The sequence below is a fragment of the Gymnogyps californianus genome, chromosome Z (assembly GCF_018139145.2).
Source record: "Gymnogyps californianus isolate 813 chromosome Z, ASM1813914v2, whole genome shotgun sequence".
NCBI lineage: Eukaryota > Metazoa > Chordata > Aves > Accipitriformes > Cathartidae > Gymnogyps > Gymnogyps californianus.
In genome coordinates this window covers 62,371,975-62,389,999 of record NC_059500.1, presented here as the reverse complement: position 1 = coordinate 62,389,999, position 18,025 = coordinate 62,371,975, and the positions used below count along the sequence as shown (strand labels likewise).

At 37.2% G+C, this 18,025-nt stretch overlaps 1 protein-coding gene across 3 annotated transcripts in view; it reads left to right on the top strand.

Annotated features, from left to right (window-relative positions):
- The window catches only part of IPO11 (importin 11), a 105,136-nt gene that overhangs the window by 10,768 nt on the left and 76,343 nt on the right, over positions 1-18,025 (top strand). For all 3 annotated transcript variants that reach the window (XM_050913475.1, XM_050913474.1, XM_050913476.1), the window contains exons 3-7: positions 523-603; positions 889-1,032; positions 4,392-4,492; positions 11,727-11,799; positions 15,144-15,347. In XM_050913475.1, the coding sequence (XP_050769432.1) occupies positions 895-1,032; positions 4,392-4,492; positions 11,727-11,799; positions 15,144-15,347 (516 nt within the window). In that variant the 5' untranslated portion in view covers positions 523-603; positions 889-894. The remainder of the gene's footprint in view (positions 1-522; positions 604-888; positions 1,033-4,391; positions 4,493-11,726; positions 11,800-15,143; positions 15,348-18,025) is intronic.

Here is an 18,025-nt window from a genome sequence, read left to right as displayed (position 1 = left end):
TGTTTTTTTAAAAAACTTAAGTATGTAAGTATCTAACATGTATCTGTATTATAAAAAGTTTACATAGGTTATAAACAGAAGTATTTATAGACAGAAAACCAGTTTTAATTGTCAGACTTCATAGCTGCTTTTATATATGTTTCTCTTTGATTTGTAGTAATGCTGTTTCTGTTGTCATCATAAATGTAATCTCTGCTTGTGTCATCTGGAGAGCAATGTTTTGTTTTGTCTTTATAGAGTACAAGAATGTATTTATATTGGAAATTAGGCAATTGGCATTCTTAGGTCAGCTGATTAGCATTTTGTTTGTTACATAGATAATGAAGGAATACAATTTACTGAGGAAAATTCAGTTTCATTTAGGACTGTGAAATTATATTTCATCCTCTTAATAGATACAAAATGTCTAGATCACTTTGAATTGTAGAATTTAACTATCTGAAATAGGTAATTTTCTCTTTTGGAGAAAAACTATTCAGAAAATACGAAAATGTTAATACTCTCCATCTTTGCCTCTTTCAGACAACCCCATGGTTTACTCTGCCTACAGCTGAAATCATCGCTGTTTGTGGTTTTTCTCTTTTGCTGTGCTTCACAGGAGAGGTAACTGGTTTAAAATCAAAATATTTCGTGTAATTCCTCAAATCTAGTAAATGTGCTTGTAATGATAGACTTAATGCTTGCTTTTTCTGCTGAGAGATTTCTGAAAGCAAAATAGTTTAATCACCGTACCTTGACACTGCCTGTGAGTGGGTGTAATGCTATCTCACAGTGTAGTCTAATGAAAAATTAGCATGGAGTGTTTAGATAATATGAATGGAAAATACCTGTCTATATTTGCTCTCTTTTTTTTCTTAAGTGATTTTCCTCCTTTTTAAATGTTCTCAGGTTTTCATGGATCTCAATAGTGCTAGCACTATTGTTTTGCAAGTCTTGACCCAAGCTACTAGTCAAGATACTGCAGTGTTGAAGCCAGCTGAGGAACAACTGAAGCAGTGGGAGACACAGCCAGGTTTTTATTCAGTCTTGTTGGTAAGATACAGTGGAAAAGTGCTATTAAGTAAACTTTGAGTAATTTTGAATGTGGCTCTCTAGAATACTGTTGAACCATGACCTCTGGCTGAGGGAAGCCTTGAGTCATCATGGTCCAGCTACTAGTAACCTTATGCTGTGCTGTGGTAGGCGTTGTCATCACTGTGTCTCAAAGCAGGCTCTTTTCCCAGGCATTCAGGAGAAGGAGGAAATCCAGCTTCTAGCGGCATGAGAGGGTGGGCTCTAGTGCTAAACTTCTTGTTGGCCTGTGTGAATTGTAGATAGTAGAAGGCCAAGAGGACCCTTGTCAAAGGAATTACCTTTACTGCCCCATGAGGCAGGGACACTTGTATATGCGAAGGCAGTAACCACCTCTTCTTTATTGTGGAGGTGATGCGTTATGACCATTTTCATAGAAGTTCTCCCATGCTTTTCATTGCACTAAGTTTGATACCCAGCCGGGATTGCTTGCTTTCTTGTCAGTGGAGAGAGACTCCCACGGAGATTAGCTGACCGGGCTGGTAGTAAGGTTCCTGAAATGGGAAACGTGAATACTTCTAAAGGTACTATGACCATTGATGAAATAGATGCATTAATATGGTGCAAGGTGATGAAAGTCACCTTATCGCATAGTCAAAGAATGAGACCCTACTGTTTCAGAGAAGACACTCAGAAGTTAACAGAGTTGTTAGTCTCAGATTCCTATGTGTATGTTTATAATAGTCTTAAAAACACAGATAAACTGCTTTTCCTACAAACATCTGTCTTCAGTGCATAGGGTGAATGATTCAGAGTTGTGGAGTGACATGTTTTGTTCTCTGTAGACCCTCTGTTTCATTTGTTTGGGAAGTTGAAGGCAAATCAGGGGATTTAGGGAAAGGGGTAAAATAAAACCTGACTTTCGAGCTGTCAAATTGCGTTTTACCCACTGCCTTTTACATAGTGTTTCTGTGGTGATAAACGATCTTAATAGAAAACAGCAGAAATTGCTACTGACTGGGCATTCTTTATTTTCTGGATGTTTGCTGTGAGAGCCTCCAGCTCAGGTTGTAGAGCACTCACAGGTGTAACTGAAGTTGTTGTGAATTACTTTTAAATATAAGGGCTAAACATGCAGGGTTTAAAAGGATCGAATGCTGTTAATTCTGTTAATGTGGTTAAGTAGGCCTGTTTGGGGACACATCAGCCTTTCTTCAAGTGTGAAATATAAACAATAACCTTCCAAACTAAATAGAAGTAGAGAATCTCTACTTTGTTTAACTTGGTTATGACAGCGGGGCTGCCTGGGAGAGAAGATAGTTGGCACCTTCTTGGTGGAGCAGAAGAGGATGGGGGGAAGCATGTGATTGTAAATGGAGAGCTGGTAAGACAGTTAATCTGTGTGGGGTGCGGACAGTCATATAATTATTTACTGTCAGATATATTTTCCTCTGGGATGATCAGGATAGAGAAAATTATAAGGAACCATGAAACATCTATCTTTGAACCTACAATTTTTAGTTACTAACATTAGATTCTGTGCTTCTTTTTTGAAGGTGTCACATACTTCTCTTGAGGAACAGAGCTGAAAAGTCAGAGATAGAGTGGCTGTTTTTTAAAAGAACCTCTGTCCTTTACCAGTTGTATCAGTTTATCTGTTGTTTAGCTTCATTCCTGTTATTTCTATGACAGCATTAGTGTGTTATATGAAATACTTCATGTTTTAGGAAGTTCATATATAGATACAGATTATATAGAGAGGTTTCATTTGTTCTTGTGAAGGTACCTTGGCCTTTTTTTGCATTTCTTATCCAGGCCTAAGTCTAGTTTTATGGTATTTTGATCTGAGGAAGCTTTGTTTCTGATAAATATTTTAGCAAGGAGGGGAATGGTAATTTGAAGGCTCAATGGGAGTTTCACAGCAAGTAGTTTTCTTTTTCCGTGTTTCATTTATTTTGCAGCGCTTTTCATGGGTATGAGGCTAAAGTGTTTGAAGTTTCCTCTTCATATTGTAAAATGCTTAAGTTGCATTTGGGAAAGGTCAAATCTTTCAGAGACTCAATCCCTCTTCCTAAAATGAGCTTCGGGAAAGGAAGACGTATTACATACAGATCCTTTTCATGTTGTGTGGTGTTTATCAGTGGGCTACATCCTTTTTGATGTCTTTCTAAAGGTTGCTAGTTTTTGAGTTGATACCTTTGTTGGCACGTAAGTCTGTTTGCTTTCTAGTGACTGGAGTTTATGAGGGTTTTTTGGTGTTGGCCATTTTATCTAGAAAGCTGTTGTTATTACAGAAATAGAGTTTGAGAGAAAGTTAAGTTTTGAATTCTTAGTGAAAATGCTTGATGAGGTCCCAGGTTTCTATAGTGCTCAGTTCTTTGGAGGGTTTATTTATAGTTCTTCAGACATGGCACCCAAAAGTAGCGTATGCTCTTGACCTGAATCCCTGCATTTTTCATGTCCCTTCTTAGTGGGCTTATAAAAGCAATTGATACAAGCGGTGCACTCTTTTTTTCTACAGTGCACTGTATAATAAGACCACTGAGCTCACACCTAGTTGCTCCCTAAAGGAAGGAGTAGTGTCTCACCCCCTCAAGGAGGATCCTTCTGATGCAGCGGAAAACAGGAGCAGAGCTGCTCTTTAGAGTAGTACTTGTATTAAGATTCAATAGCCTACCTTTATTTTAGCTTTTCCTAGTTGGTTGATTTTACAATGTTGTTATATAAAATAATCCCACTGTGTTTGTCTGTATGTACATATAGGTACATAAAAGTGTATATAGATAGATAGAGCTATATGTATGTGTATAGATGTATAGCTTTTTAGTAGTAGAAACTAATTTCCTAGAATAAGCAGAGGCAAGTTTGAGAGTTGCTGTCCTACCAGGTCACTGTTTTGCCATCAACATTGGTAGTCAGGACGGTTCTCGGCACATATCAAGATAATGAAGAAACCTCCTGAAAGCTGGGTTCTGACTAGAATAAGAAATTATTCTGTATTGTGCAGTGCCACGGATTTCTGAGAGCTATGTCATTAAAGAGTGTAATAACTGGCTGGTGCTAGTAATTATTACCCGTTTATTCCCTGCTCAGCCAGACGAGATTAGAAATACATTGATCAGAAATACATGTTGGGGGTTTTTTTTTAATAAATCAAGGATTAGGGCTAGTGATAAACATTTTTTTAATCTTTAAAAATGAATGTTTAACATGTTTTTTCACTTGTCTGTTAAACGCTGACTACTACATTTTGTATATATACAGCTGTACATACAGAAGTGTGTGTATGTATACATATGCCAGTGCACGTGTTGATACAATTTCTATCCTGTCTGTGGTGTGTTAAGCAGTTTTTAACTTGATCTTTGTTTTTTAAACAGAATATCTTTACAAATCATACCCTGGATGTGAATGTAAGATGGTTAGCTGTGCTGTACTTCAAAAATGGAATTGATCGCTACTGGAGACGGGTTGCACCACAGTAAGTTCTGATTTTCTTCCACTTAACCTTCTACAGTAGGTTTTGTTACACTTGCCAAACTGGAAAACAGCAAATTCCTTGGTTGATAGAAGTTACTTTAGAATTCATGGTGAAACTGATAAAATGTTTCAACATTAGGACTCACTAATGAACCATTCTGTTCATATTACTTCTTGCAACTCTGTTCATGTTTTACTTTTGAAAAATGTGTTAGAAGGCTATTTCATAGATACCAGATTTTGAAGTGGCATCATAAATATTATAACGTTAACACCTGGACTTTCTGATAGTGGCAGATGTGAAAGGTAGGAAGCCTCTTGGAGAGATTGTTAGGTAGACATTTCTTCTAAGCTGATTCATAATTCATATTGCATGTGTACATGAGAAAGAGGCAGTAGCTATCATGATAGCAAGTTCTGATCTTCATTTTTTGTTGTTCTGATATGTGGGTTCTCATAATGCATGCCAAAAAGTTCTCCAAAGAAGCTAAAAATCTAACCAGTATTCTTGAGCACCACATCACTTACTTAAAAGTTACAAACAGTGCCATTATAATTTGTAATACTTACAGAATTATATACTTCTCAATGTTCTGTGTGAAGTTTTTTCTTGTTCCTTTAAAAAGTAGGTGTCATTTCAGAAAGAGTTTCAATTTTCCTTCACTGTTTTCAGGAACTAAGAAAGACCTGGAAGCATTCAATCTGTCTCTTAAATGCTAGTAATATAAATAGGTGGGACATTACTGTCAGGTCATGTAGGGTGTAAATTGGAATTCTAGGTCCAGTTTTTATGGATCATGAATCTAAGCTAGTTCACAAAGTATGGCATGATTTTCATTGTGTTTTTTGTTTGAGATAGTTTAATGTATTTTGCCTTACATTGTAAGCTTTTCCAAAGATCTACCAAAAGAGGGAAAAGTGATGAAATTCTGCATCTTAGATACAGAAATACACATTTTAGATCGTGTAGTACTCCTTCATTATTGCATAAAGCACTAGAGTTTTTGTATACGTGGATTAGTATACGATTGCAAAACATCTGCAAGTGTTTGGATTCTCTTTCACATGAGAGGAAAATATCATCTTTTGTATGGAAGATGACATATATTTTTGACATTTCTGGTTAAAGTGATGAGGTAATGCTACTTAAATTACTGGTACTTTGCAAGCATTATTTGAAGCAATTAAAATATATTGTTCCAATTCGTTAATATTTTTAGATAGATAATTGGTCACACTTCTGGTGGAAAAAACATGGTTCATTTCCTGCAGAAGTAATGACTACAATTTTACTGTTTGAACTGAGTAAAAATTGAATAACAGTCTTTCAACGTACTTTTCCTGTTGCAAATTTAATATGATTAAAAAAAATAAAAAAAGTCATTGGCTATTATTACAGATTTCATGGGGTAAATCTATATTACATTTCCAGTACAACTCCAGTTTTTCCCCATTTCTAATTTTTCTGCCGTGAATTTAATGCAATTAAAGTATAAAATAAATTTTAAAAATTGGCTGCTGTTAAAGATTCCATGCGGTAAATATGTATTAAATTTCTATTCTATGTCCAATTGTTTCTCCATTTCTAATTTTCTTTCTAAATTGCTCCTATGTGACGTCTTGTCAGTATTTTGCACTTGCCCAGATCACTTTTCTCTTAGAATACGTTGAGGACATTTTGAGAAATGCCACTTTTAAGCTGTAGTTTCTTAGTTGATTGTTTTGTGAACCGATCGTGTTTTGGCTGTCATGATTTTTGAAGGTTTCATTGTACAGGCTGCATTTTTGTTGTCCTTGCAAAATTCTTGTCTTTCATCTCATCTCTCACATCAGCAGCTGTTCCATGTCCATCTGTGGTTATACCTCAAAGCTTGTTCTGATCTACCCAGCCAGTTTGGTAGAGCAGATGTTTGATTTGGAGGTAACTGGTTTCTGCTGCCTCTTGAAGGAAAGGGCTGATTTTTATACCTGTGTTTTTCTCAGTGGGATGCTAACTCAGGTCTGTCTGCTTTACTCAGCTGTTGATTTTCACAAAATCTAAGGAAAAAATACCATTGACATTTCTGTTCTTTGCCACATGTAGTTGAAATTTGATGGGTAGTTTGAAGAATTACGAGAATTGAAGGAGGGTTGTTGCAGACACGTATGTTCATATAGCCTTAATTCCGTAGTAAATCAGAGCTAAATATAGTTTCTTTTAGAACTATTTGTCTTGAATATTTATGTACTTGTGGAGAACTTTCAACCTCCAAGAACTTTCCCAGGAAGCTATATGCCTCTGTTGTACAAGTGTGCTGAAGTTATTTTCAGTTGAATCAAGCAGGGCGAGCTTTACCCTTCTGCAGAGCATTCGTGGTTGTCATGGTTTAAGCCCAGCTGGCAACAGCTCGGTCACTTCTCCCCCGGGGCAGGATGGGGAGGAGAAAATACAATGAAAAGCTCGTGGGTCAGACAAGGACAGGGAGGGATCACTCACCACTTATGGTCACAGGCAAAACAGACTTGATTTTGGGGAAAAAGAAACCAATTTAATTTGTTGACAACCAAATCAGAGTAGGATGATGAGAAATAGAACCATATCTTAAAAACACACCTTCCCCCCCAACCCTCCCTTCTTCCCGGGCTCAGCTTTGCTCCCGATTCCTCTACCTCCTCCCCCGTAAGTGGTGCAGGGGGATGGGGAATGGGGGTTGCGGTCAGTTCATTCCACATTGTCTCTGCTGCTCCTTCCTCCTCAGGGGGAGGACTCCTCACGCTCTTCCCCTGCTCCAGCGTGGGGTCCCTCCCACGGGGGTCAGCCCTCCATGAGCTTCTCCAACACGAGTCCTTTCCACACACTGCAGTCCTCCACAAACTGCCCCAGCGTGGGCTTTCCCACGGAGTCATGGCCTTCTCCGGGCCCAGCCACCAGCTCCGGCGTGGGGTCCTCCATGGGCTGCAGGGGAATCTCTGTTCCGCCGTTAACCTCCATGGGCTGCAGGGGGACAGCCTGCCGTCTCACCACCGGCTGCAGGGGAATCTCTGCTCTGGCGCACCTCCTCCCTTTCCTTCTTCACTGATCTTGGTGTCTGCAGGGTTGTTTCTCTCACATCCCACTCTTCTCTTCTCTTCACGGTAGCTGCTCTTCTTCTTCTTCCTCCACCCTTTTTCTCAGCAGTCTTTTTCCCTTCTTAATTACGCTATCCCAGAGGCGCTACCACCGTCGCTGACTGGCTCAGCCTTGGCCAGAGGCAGGTTTGGGTTGTAGCCGGGGAAGCTTCCAGCAGCTTCTGACAGGAGCCACCCCTGTCGCCCCTCCCCTGCTACACAAACCCAACACAGTGGTTTCTCTGGCTTCCTACAGAGCAGGAAAATGATGAGATTGTGAATTCTTTGGACAGGACAGTAGCTGAGTGTTTCATTATGCTAAAACACATAGCAACAGAACAGTGAATACAAGCAACTTTTTTTTTTTTTTTTTTAAGAAAAAGTGATCCTTCTGAAATATTTTGCTCTTTGCACATGTTGACCAATGCTGTCTGTCCTGTTTATGGTGCTTATTATCCACCTGCCTTGGACTTAGGGCAGCATTTTCCAGTGAGAATGATTTTAGAGATGGGCCTGTCAACTTTTTCCCTTCCACATTCTGGGGCAGCTTTCCAGATTGCCGTGGAGAAGAGCCTCGGGTTGTGATAACCTCTTTTCAGGCACACTTTGGCCTGTTTTTTGAAATTTGTTGTCAGCCTTCTCAAAAGGTGGTCTCACTTCATGATTTTGTACGTGTTTTTATTTTCTTCAGAAATGGCTTTTCTTGAATTTGAGTGTTACTAAGAGTTCCTTTTCTTGAACATGTTTTTGATTTTACGGATAATTACTGTTAAATCCTGTCTTTTGTGGACTTTGTTCTCTGATCTGATTGCCATGTTGGCAACTTTAATAATACTTCCCAAATCCATGTTTTTATTTGTTTGAATGGTAACTATAAATAACTCTTCAGATTTGGATTTCTGGTTTATGAGATAGTAGACTTTTTAAAAAAAGCTCCAAAATAGCTTTTTAAATATTGGGATACATGTTTCCCCATACTACAAACACAGAAAAAGCTCAGAAACTTTGAAATTGCAAATTGTGAAAGACTACAACATAAATACTTGGAAGTTCATCTCTAGAAGAACTTGTTTTAATTTTTGATTTGGTGTAATTCAGTGCTGAAGGGAAATAACTTGTTGAATGATACACATTCTTCCTAACTTCTGGCCTGCCTATGACTTTTGCATGGCGTTGTGGGCCTTTCTTGCAACGTGTTAAAGGAGGATTAAAGATATTATTGCTGTCTGTGACTCCGGCGGGGGGTGAGCCTGCAGCGGGGGATCCGGTCTCCAGCAGGTGTCGCTCTCCTATTACCTAAACGGTAGATTCCTCCGTCGGCTCTCTGGTGAACCGTAGCGGTCCTGTCAACGTCATGCCGTATACCGCTTGCGTCTGCATCGATTTCTTTCTTTCTTTTTTTTTTTTTTCCCCCCCTCCCATTACTTTTTGCCAACTTTGCGTATCGTAAGCTTCTGTATTTGAGGCCTTCGTCCTCATGAGTCTGTTTCTCTTCCTTAGTTGTGTTTGTAATGGCAAAAGCTTGATTACAGCATTTTTATTTATAGTAAGTAACGAATTGAATGCTTGCCACTCTTGAAATATCCGTATCATATGATTAATATAATTACAGAAAAGTAATTAAGGCAACTCACGAGCTCACAAACAAGGCAAATGAAACAAGAGCAGGTTTAAGTAGAGCAGGTTTTTTGCTTTACAAACCAGGTTTTAGGTGCTTTCTGTTATCCCTGAAAGTGAGTTATTGTACAAGCTACATTTAATTGAGATTAGATTTGAGATTGGATTTCTTAATTGTATTAATAATAGCTTTCAAGTTATAGAAACCACTTAGAGTATGTCTGTGCGTGTGGAAATTATATACTGCATTTTTTATTTAAAAAAAAAAAAAAGGACCTGTCCTGGTTTCGGCTAGGATAGAATTAATGTTCTTCCTAGTAGCTGGTATAGTGTTATGTTTTGGATTTTGTATCAGAATAATGTTGATAACACACTGATGGTTTTAGTTGTTGCTAAGTAGTGTTTATACCAAGTCAAGGACTTTTTAGCTTCTCATGCCCAGCCAGCAAGAAGGCTGGAGGGGCACAAGAAGTTGGGAGGGGACACAGCCAGGAGAGCTGACCCAAACTGGCCAAAGGGATATTCCATACCATATGACATCATGCCCAGTATATAAACTGGTTGGAGTTGGTTGGGAGGGGCAGATCACTGCTCAGGACCTAACTGGGCATGGGTCGGCGAGTGGTGAGCAATTGCATTGTGCATCACTTGTATAGTCTAATTCTTTTAGTATTACTATTGTCATTTTATTATTATTATAATTGTAATTATTTTTCCTTCCTTTGTGTCCTATTAAACTGTCTTTATGTCAATCCACGAGGGTTTTTTTTTCAATTCTCTCCCCCATCCCACTGGGTGGGTGGGAGTGAGCAAGCGGCTGCGTGGTGCTTAGTTGCCAGCTGGGGTTAAACCCTGACAGGACCACAGAAATTTATTTCCCTAAAATGTCATCTAGTGGCTTTAGATTAAGAACTGAAACAGTTTCCTGCAGAAAAACTTGTACTATTGCAGAAATCTTTGTAAACTTTACCCAAATGTTTTTAGGCATAATTTAATTTTATGTAAAAATGTCTTAAAGCCTAAGTCTTGATAAAAAGTCATTGAAATATGGTTCCTGAGTGCTATAAATTACTTTTGAAAATAAGAGTCAGTGTGCAGTTCTGAGTCACCAGAGAAACAATAATTTGCCCCCCTTCTGGACTATACTTAGAATGATAACTCTTTGATTGAGGAAATAGTGAGTACTTGGGTTATATACAGAGGGGGGGAAAAAGTGAAAACTAGAATATTGTTGCAAATGTTTGATCTTAGGATAAATCCTGCTTCTGTTTTTTATTATTTTGAGATGAATGTTTAGTATTTGTCTAGATTAGTGTAAAAGCTGTGTTTTAGGGAGCTTTAGGCATCATTTTACATCTCACTCTATAAAAGTAGTAGGTTAGTATCTGTGCCTGAGGTCAGACAACCAGAAGTGGTTGTGTTGGTGTGTTCAATCTTTTTAATTTCCAGCCACTAGGCTTCATTGAGATGGGATGATTGCATGCATGCTTCTAAATCATTGCAATGTTAGGTGAAACAGTTTCATGTAAACAACCTTCCATGATAACTTGAGTCTTTTTATGTACAAGAAACAGCTTTCTAGGTACTATCAGTAAATGAAAGTGGATTTTTTTTTTTTCTGATTATATAATGTGTAAATACCAAGCAAGCATTTTTAAAAGCAGTTTGGTATGTTTCCTGCCTGGAACTTAAAAGAAAATTACATGAGTCATATAAAGTCTGAAGTAGTGCAGGAGTGATATGATAGTGTAACTTGTAGTATTAAACTGATAGATGTCACTTAAAAGGAAGTATAAAGATAGCATAAAGCTTCACTTGAGTGAAAGTTAACCTTTATGGCTTAGAATTTATCCTTATTGGTTTTCCTTGCATTTTTGAAGACTATATCAATATATTTTTCACTCAAAGGTATAATTTTCAAAGGATCCATATTTTTAAGTGTAGCTATATGACTTGCTTGTAGAAAGGGGTTTGTAGTAGAAAAAGATTATTGCTTTTGCAAAAAGAACTGTCATCTGATACTGTGATTGCCTTATACTAGGCATCTTTTTGTCATTATCCGTTAGTATACGTGGGCAGTCATGCTCAAGTCATCAATTGCCACAGTAATAACTGTACAATAACTGTCTAATAACAATCAGTTTATAGTTTGTACAGTTTTCCCTTATTTTCATAATATATCTGGGTACCTTACTCTGTGAACTTTTTCTTTTGCCATTTGTGTTTACAAAGGTCACATCAAAACCTGAGGTTAAATATTTGTCTGTTTCACTGTTCCCTCTCTTTTTAAATATCTTTGAGAGAGTGGAAAAACAAGGGTTGTTCTCTTGATAGTTTATCAAACTGAAATACATTAGTTTCAAGAAAATGGTGTATAAAAGTAATCTTCATCCAGTCAAACACAGATGCACAAATGGAAATGAACATTTAACTTCTGTGTCTAGTAATAGTGAGAAAATAATTGTAAATATGAATTAATAGTTGTTTTTTATTGAAAATTAAATAACGTTCTAATAAATATATCCTGACAGTGCTCTTTCTGAAGAAGAAAAAACGACATTGCGTGCTGGACTTATCACCAACTTCAATGAGCCAGTAAATCAGGTTAGTGGTGAACGATTAATTATTACTTTCCCAGTAAATGCTTGTATTGGTAATAATTTGCTTTCTCTCTTTATGAAGTGTTTAATAATAATAATATTAAAGTTGACAAGTGGCAATTTACATGTTGCCTTTCAGACACATCTTTATGTTGAAGTGAGATCTTTTTCCGTAGATCATAATTCAACATGTTTTGTCTCTTTGGTTTGTTTTTTGATGCAGTGGCAGTTTATGTTGTCCCTCGCTGTTTATGCAGCCATTTGGTGAAATGGTTCAGGGAATGGATGTAGCTCAAAATAGCCTTCTCTCCCTGCATGATTTTTTTTTTTCAGCTGTACCTGTTCTCTGATCTGACTCCCAGTACAGCCATACAAGGACGGGTGGTGGTGGTGTAGCAGGAATGAGCTGTTGAGAATGCTACTGCATAAACCCATCTAAGCAGTATTGCTGTCACGTACCTAATCACAGCATTAATGAATTTATATAGGCATAATAAAGCTTCAGTATGATAGTGTCTTGTCTTAAAGTGACTAATTTTAAGCTACTGTTTTGATTAGAATAAGGATTTATTGTTAAATTGAGTGTAGAGCTAATGTTAGGGGCTCAGAATATGCATATGCTAGATGAATCAGTCTTCTGTCTGCTAACTTATTCTTGCTCATGTAAGTATGAGATTCTACAAGGAATTATTTGCTGATATCTTAAGCTAGGTCTTAAAGAACTTTTTCAAGAAAATATAGAAGTGATTTGCATAAGGTAAGTCTTAAAATGAAAAGGTATAACAAACTTCCATTCTGCAGACGGTTCAGTTTCAACTTTTCAGGATTCCTCGATGGGATTAATGTTATTTGTAGGATTAGAGCAATGTATCAAAATTAGGGTAATTTAGTCTTTGTAGAAGACCTTTGTGCAATGACAATTTTGGCTAGAATTTAAAGTTTTTATTTCAAATGCAATTTTTCAAAATGCAGGTAGACATAGAAAATATCTTTAAATTTGTAGTGCAGGTATAGTTTCAATGTAAAAAATATGATCAAATATTACTTGTTTCTTTATTTCAACCAAAAAGAACTATGAGGTATGTCATGTTGGACCATAAAGTGTGTGTCACTTATGCTACTACTAGGTAGTATAAAATTTATCAAATATTTAATTTTGAAGTGGTTGCATGATACTTACATTTCTAAAAACCTAATGTTAACTGCATAAAACAATTCAAACTTTTTATCAATCATTTTTCCATATCTCCATTAGTATTTAATCAGTTTGCCTTCTAAGACAATAGCATGGTATAATTTATAGTTATAAATTCCACTGCTGAAGAACAGCAGTTCTGCAGTTCTAAGAGTATAGTTGCAGGCTGAGATTGGAACCTTTTTAACTGACATTTTAAAGACTAGTGGCTTTATGTATTTATTTGTGTGTCCTTATGATGTTTTTGGGATGTAGTCTTTTAAGATGTGGAGGATTTTGTTCTACTTTGTGCCAGCAGCCTACTCCTAAATGATTACCCAAACAATTGTTGGGATATTGAAGTATGTTTACAGAGTCCATCTCTCCTTCTTTCTCCCTTGTTCCCCAATCTGTGTTGTAGCTATCTTGAGGTTTACTTTCAGAGGCACCTTTCATTTAGTCCCCAGTCTGCTTGATATGCCTGAGTTTTGATATGTTCCTGATGAGTGCTCTTTTCCAGTCGCAGATACTTCATAACACAGTTGTTGTCTGCTTGTGCTTTCTGCATCATTGAAGGCAGAAAAATTAGAAACCTTGTATGTATAAAAAGAAAAAAACAACCCCAAAATATAAGAATTAGACATAGTATTGAGATGTGATGATACTAGCTGACTTCCAGGGGAGGGCGGAGAAGAAAAACAGAACATACCGTATGTTGGGAGTATAATTTCCATGCCCTCTGAAGATATTTACCATATGGAGGGAACAGAGGAACACAATACTCCTTGAAATGTATGACAGCAGATTTTTTTTCACTTAAAAAGCCAGTCCTCAGAGGCAAAGTACTCTTAGCATCCCTGGAGAGGTTGCTTCTTGTATCACATATGGAAAAGAGTTTATTTGCTCCCTCCTGCCAATCAACGTCACTTGATCCAAAAATAAATAAGACTCCCAGCTCTTCCTTGCAAACATTGATGTCTGTTTTCTGAAGCAATTCTTCTCCCTAAGCAAGTGGGTAGCAATGAATATTGTAGGAAGTTTTGTGGGGTCGTCAGACTTCAGATGAAGCAGCTAAGGAAGCAGTATGGGCTATTCCTTCTTATGCCCGTAAGTTGCTTGAATTCCTTTTGATAGCATAAGAAGACGACTTCTTCCCTAAGCTGGAAGTGTGGTGGTAGTTGTAAGGGTATGTTGAAGGTGAGAGCATCTGCTTCATTAAGATTGTCCAAATAAGGACCTTTTCGATGTGAACAGGCTAAGAACAGGGAAACAAGAACATGAAGTTTTTGGATATTTGAAGTGGAGTTATAAGGAACTATAGAAAATTTATTAAGGAATGTTTAGGGGAAGGGAGTTGTGGAGCAGCAAAGTGGGGAATAGACAGAAAGAGGGTATAAAAAGGGCCAGTCGTGTGTAAACTGTGGCTGGTCAGTACCAGTGTCTGAACAAACTCTGCGCCTAATCACCACCGTCTGTCCTGTCTTCTGATTGAATCCCTGAACTGTCTTTCTGTGTAATCTCACTCTGTTCATCGTGTGTGTGTGCTGCAAGGACTAGGTGCCAGCTACTGGCAAAACTGGTGTGAATGGGCTTTGGTGCCAGCAACCAAACTCAGATGGTGGGGATGGTGTAGGTGCCCCTGGCCTGTGGTGTGAGGATCTGGAGCAAGTGAGAGTCTCAGCTTCAGCCACTGGGACAGGACCGTGGCTTACAAACATGTGCCTGAGGGAAGGGAATGTCTCTGTCTAAAAGCTGAAACTCAGGTATAGCAGAAATAAGGGTAATATGTATTCAGCTGTCTGTTTGTTTGTAGAAAGTGATAGAAAAGATCACTAAGTAAAAGTGGTTCCCCAATGTCTGTTTCTTCATTTATGTGATTTCTAGAACAAATAGATTTAGTGGTCTTTATGTAAAATTTAAACAAGGTAGTCAGCTTAGCATTTTATGTAAATACTTACTATAAACATAAAATAGAAGATTTTTTTTTTTCCCCTCCACATTTATTTGGATTCAGCAAACTTAAAAATAGTTTGAGGAACAAATGCACAAAAATCTAGCAATCCATACTAGTTTTTTTTGATTTGGGTTTTATTTGGCTGTTAATTTCTGCATTGTACATTTCCTAAATTATCTTTGACTTTGTGGTATCTGTGTTTTGTTTTGCTTTTTTGCAGATAGCAACTCAGATCTCTGTACTGATTGCTAAAGTTGCCAGGGTGGACTGCCCAAGACAATGGCCAGAACTTATACCCACTCTTCTAGAATCTGTGAAGGTCCAGGATGATCTTCGACAACACAGAGCACTACTTACCTTTTACCATGTTACAAAGACCCTGGCATCCAAACGGCTTGCTGCAGATAGGAAACTTTTCTATGATGTAAGTAACGTGATGCAGTGTTGTAGAGCATGCAAACCACATATTGTACATGCTTGCCACTTCCCATGGTTAGCTGGCAGTGCATTCATGGCAGGTATGTTGTCTTTAATGTCTACCTTTGAAACAGAAGTGCTGTTACTTTGGTGGGTATATGTACAATATGAAATAACTGGAAGTCAGTTTCTAGGTGAAATGTTTTTGATATCTTTATTAATTTTGTATGCAGCTTGAGTGTTACTATAATAACTTGTGTTAAGAAGCAGAGCTTCATCTACAGAACAATATCTGCGTATCAGCCTTATGTTATTGTGCCATATAGCAGACCTTATTATATATGAATTTGAAATGTTTTTGGAAGTGTGCTCTGAATTCATAATTCAATATAGTCTTTAAAAAATACTGGGTTCTAGGCTTCCATACCACAGTATTTTTGGCTTCTATTGTCAGTGGAAATGTATTTGGGATTCTTCCAGATCAGCTTCATTCTCCCGGCTAATTAATGGCAAGATGTGAATGCAAATGCCAAATCTTGTCTCATGCAGCTTACATTCTGTGGTAAGAATCCACTGATTAGAACACAGATTTACCTTTGACTGTAGGCTGTTGCATCTCCAGTCCCATTTGGAGTTAGGCAATGATGTAGTACAGTTAACTGAATTTGGTGAGTTAAACATCTTTTCCAAACACGTGACATTTGAATTTTCAGAATTTTATTTTATTCCCCCATTTTTAAAGAAAAGATTATAGCACAGATAATGAAGACTATTTCTGAAGGTTTACCTACTGATCTATATCGAAAAAAAATTTCTGGCTGTGTAATCATTAAGGTGAAATTTAAATCATCAGGAGTCTGAGGAACTGAAGGCTGGCTCTTGTAATAGGACAGGACTGAAAAGATGATAGGCTGCTGTGAGGTGTGTGTAGAGGAGCAATGTTTTCTCTCTCTGCCGTGTATAGGTATGGATGAATATAATCTCTGTATAGGACATACTTGTTTATATTCTGAAATTTATTAGGCCATTATACGTGATCTGGATAATTGAACAATATAGGTTTTGGTATATTCACAGATACTAATTCCAAAGCAATAAAGAGCGAGCAAGATAATGACTTCTTTTCTAGAGCTCTCCTAAATCAAGATGTTGCTTATACTGCCCGGTTATGCAGTTGAAAATACTGTTAATGCTCAAGGATATAGCAAAAAATTCAAAACCCAATCCCAAAGCCCAACCTTCATAAAATATCCAAATCCGTACCATCTCAATAGAGGGACAGAAAGGAATTTATAGGTCATAAGGTCCAGTATTTGTTGTTAAAGTTGTAATGTCCAACAGTACCTTTGCTGTATTTCCACCATCTTAACAGGTTCAAAAAGAGCTCAGTTACCTTCAGTCATTTTTGTGTTTCCAAGAAACTCATTAAGTTTGTATGGACCTTTTTCATTCTGGAATACCATTTTTCCAGCATGGCATTTTCTTTGTATATTCTTTTATTTGTAGAGTGAGACAACTTCAGACATGCGAAGAAAAGGCTTATAACAATTTTTTTTAGATTTATAAGGCAGTTCTTCTCAAAAATGTAATTGAAATTTCATTTTAATAAGCGTACTCTTTAAGCAGGCTTTTTATGCTTAAATGTTGGTTTTTAACTTGTGGATATGTTCGGTATCCAAAGTTCCTCTATCCTCTGATTTGATGTGAATGAAAATTTTCAGTGCATCCAGTTTCACTGTGTTGGGAACACTCTATATGTTCACAGTTTTTTGAACTTCAGGTAGGAAAAGGAAATTTTCTGAGCATCTGGCACTAAAGGGTTCACATTTAAGGATTCATTTTTTTTTAATAATGGCAAAATTGGACATCTTTGAAGTCTGCTTCTTCTGTCTCCTGGTAACGGGAATTCACATCTGTTGGGTGGCATGTGACTTCTCTCGGACAGTCAAAAACCCTTTCTTATGGAATGGAGCCATTTGAAGCTGAAAGTTCTAAAAGCTTAAGTAACAGATTGCAAACTTCCTTGATACTTTCAGATAAGTAGTTACAGTTTCAACATTTTTTTTAGTACAGCTTTAGAAACACTTGATAAATTTTTCATGTAATATGGTACCTGAAGATTACAAGGTCATGCTTACAGATAAGGCATCCCTTACTGAACTCTTGTTACCTGAGGTTTAAAAAGAAAAATGTTAGATGATGTACAGATTGTGATACATTAACTTGTAAATGCAGCTTATTTATAACTTCGTCTTTCCAGTGAATAGTACAGTTATGATTATCACTACATTAACAATCTTCAAGGTAGAATCAGCTGCTTCAGTATAAATACAAAAATGTAATATCTGGTTATATACCATTGGTGATATGCTTATAAACATCTATTTTTCTTTTGAGCCTATTTTTCTGGACTTAGTCTGTTAAATGAGGAGTGGCTATTGGAAGGAAAACCAGTGAGTTTTATTTTTCCACCTAATAAAAATGTACTGCTGCTTTTGGGAAGAAATTGACTGTATGTGTTAAAGCCTGTAGTATTTGGATTTTTTTTTTCATAATAGCACATAGTCATATAGCATGTATTGAAGAAGTGATATAATGAATTTACTGCAAATCAGTGAAAATATCGGTTACAGTTTTTTCCCCTAATTCATTTGACATTAAGCTTTCGAGTCTTCCTGTTGCTTC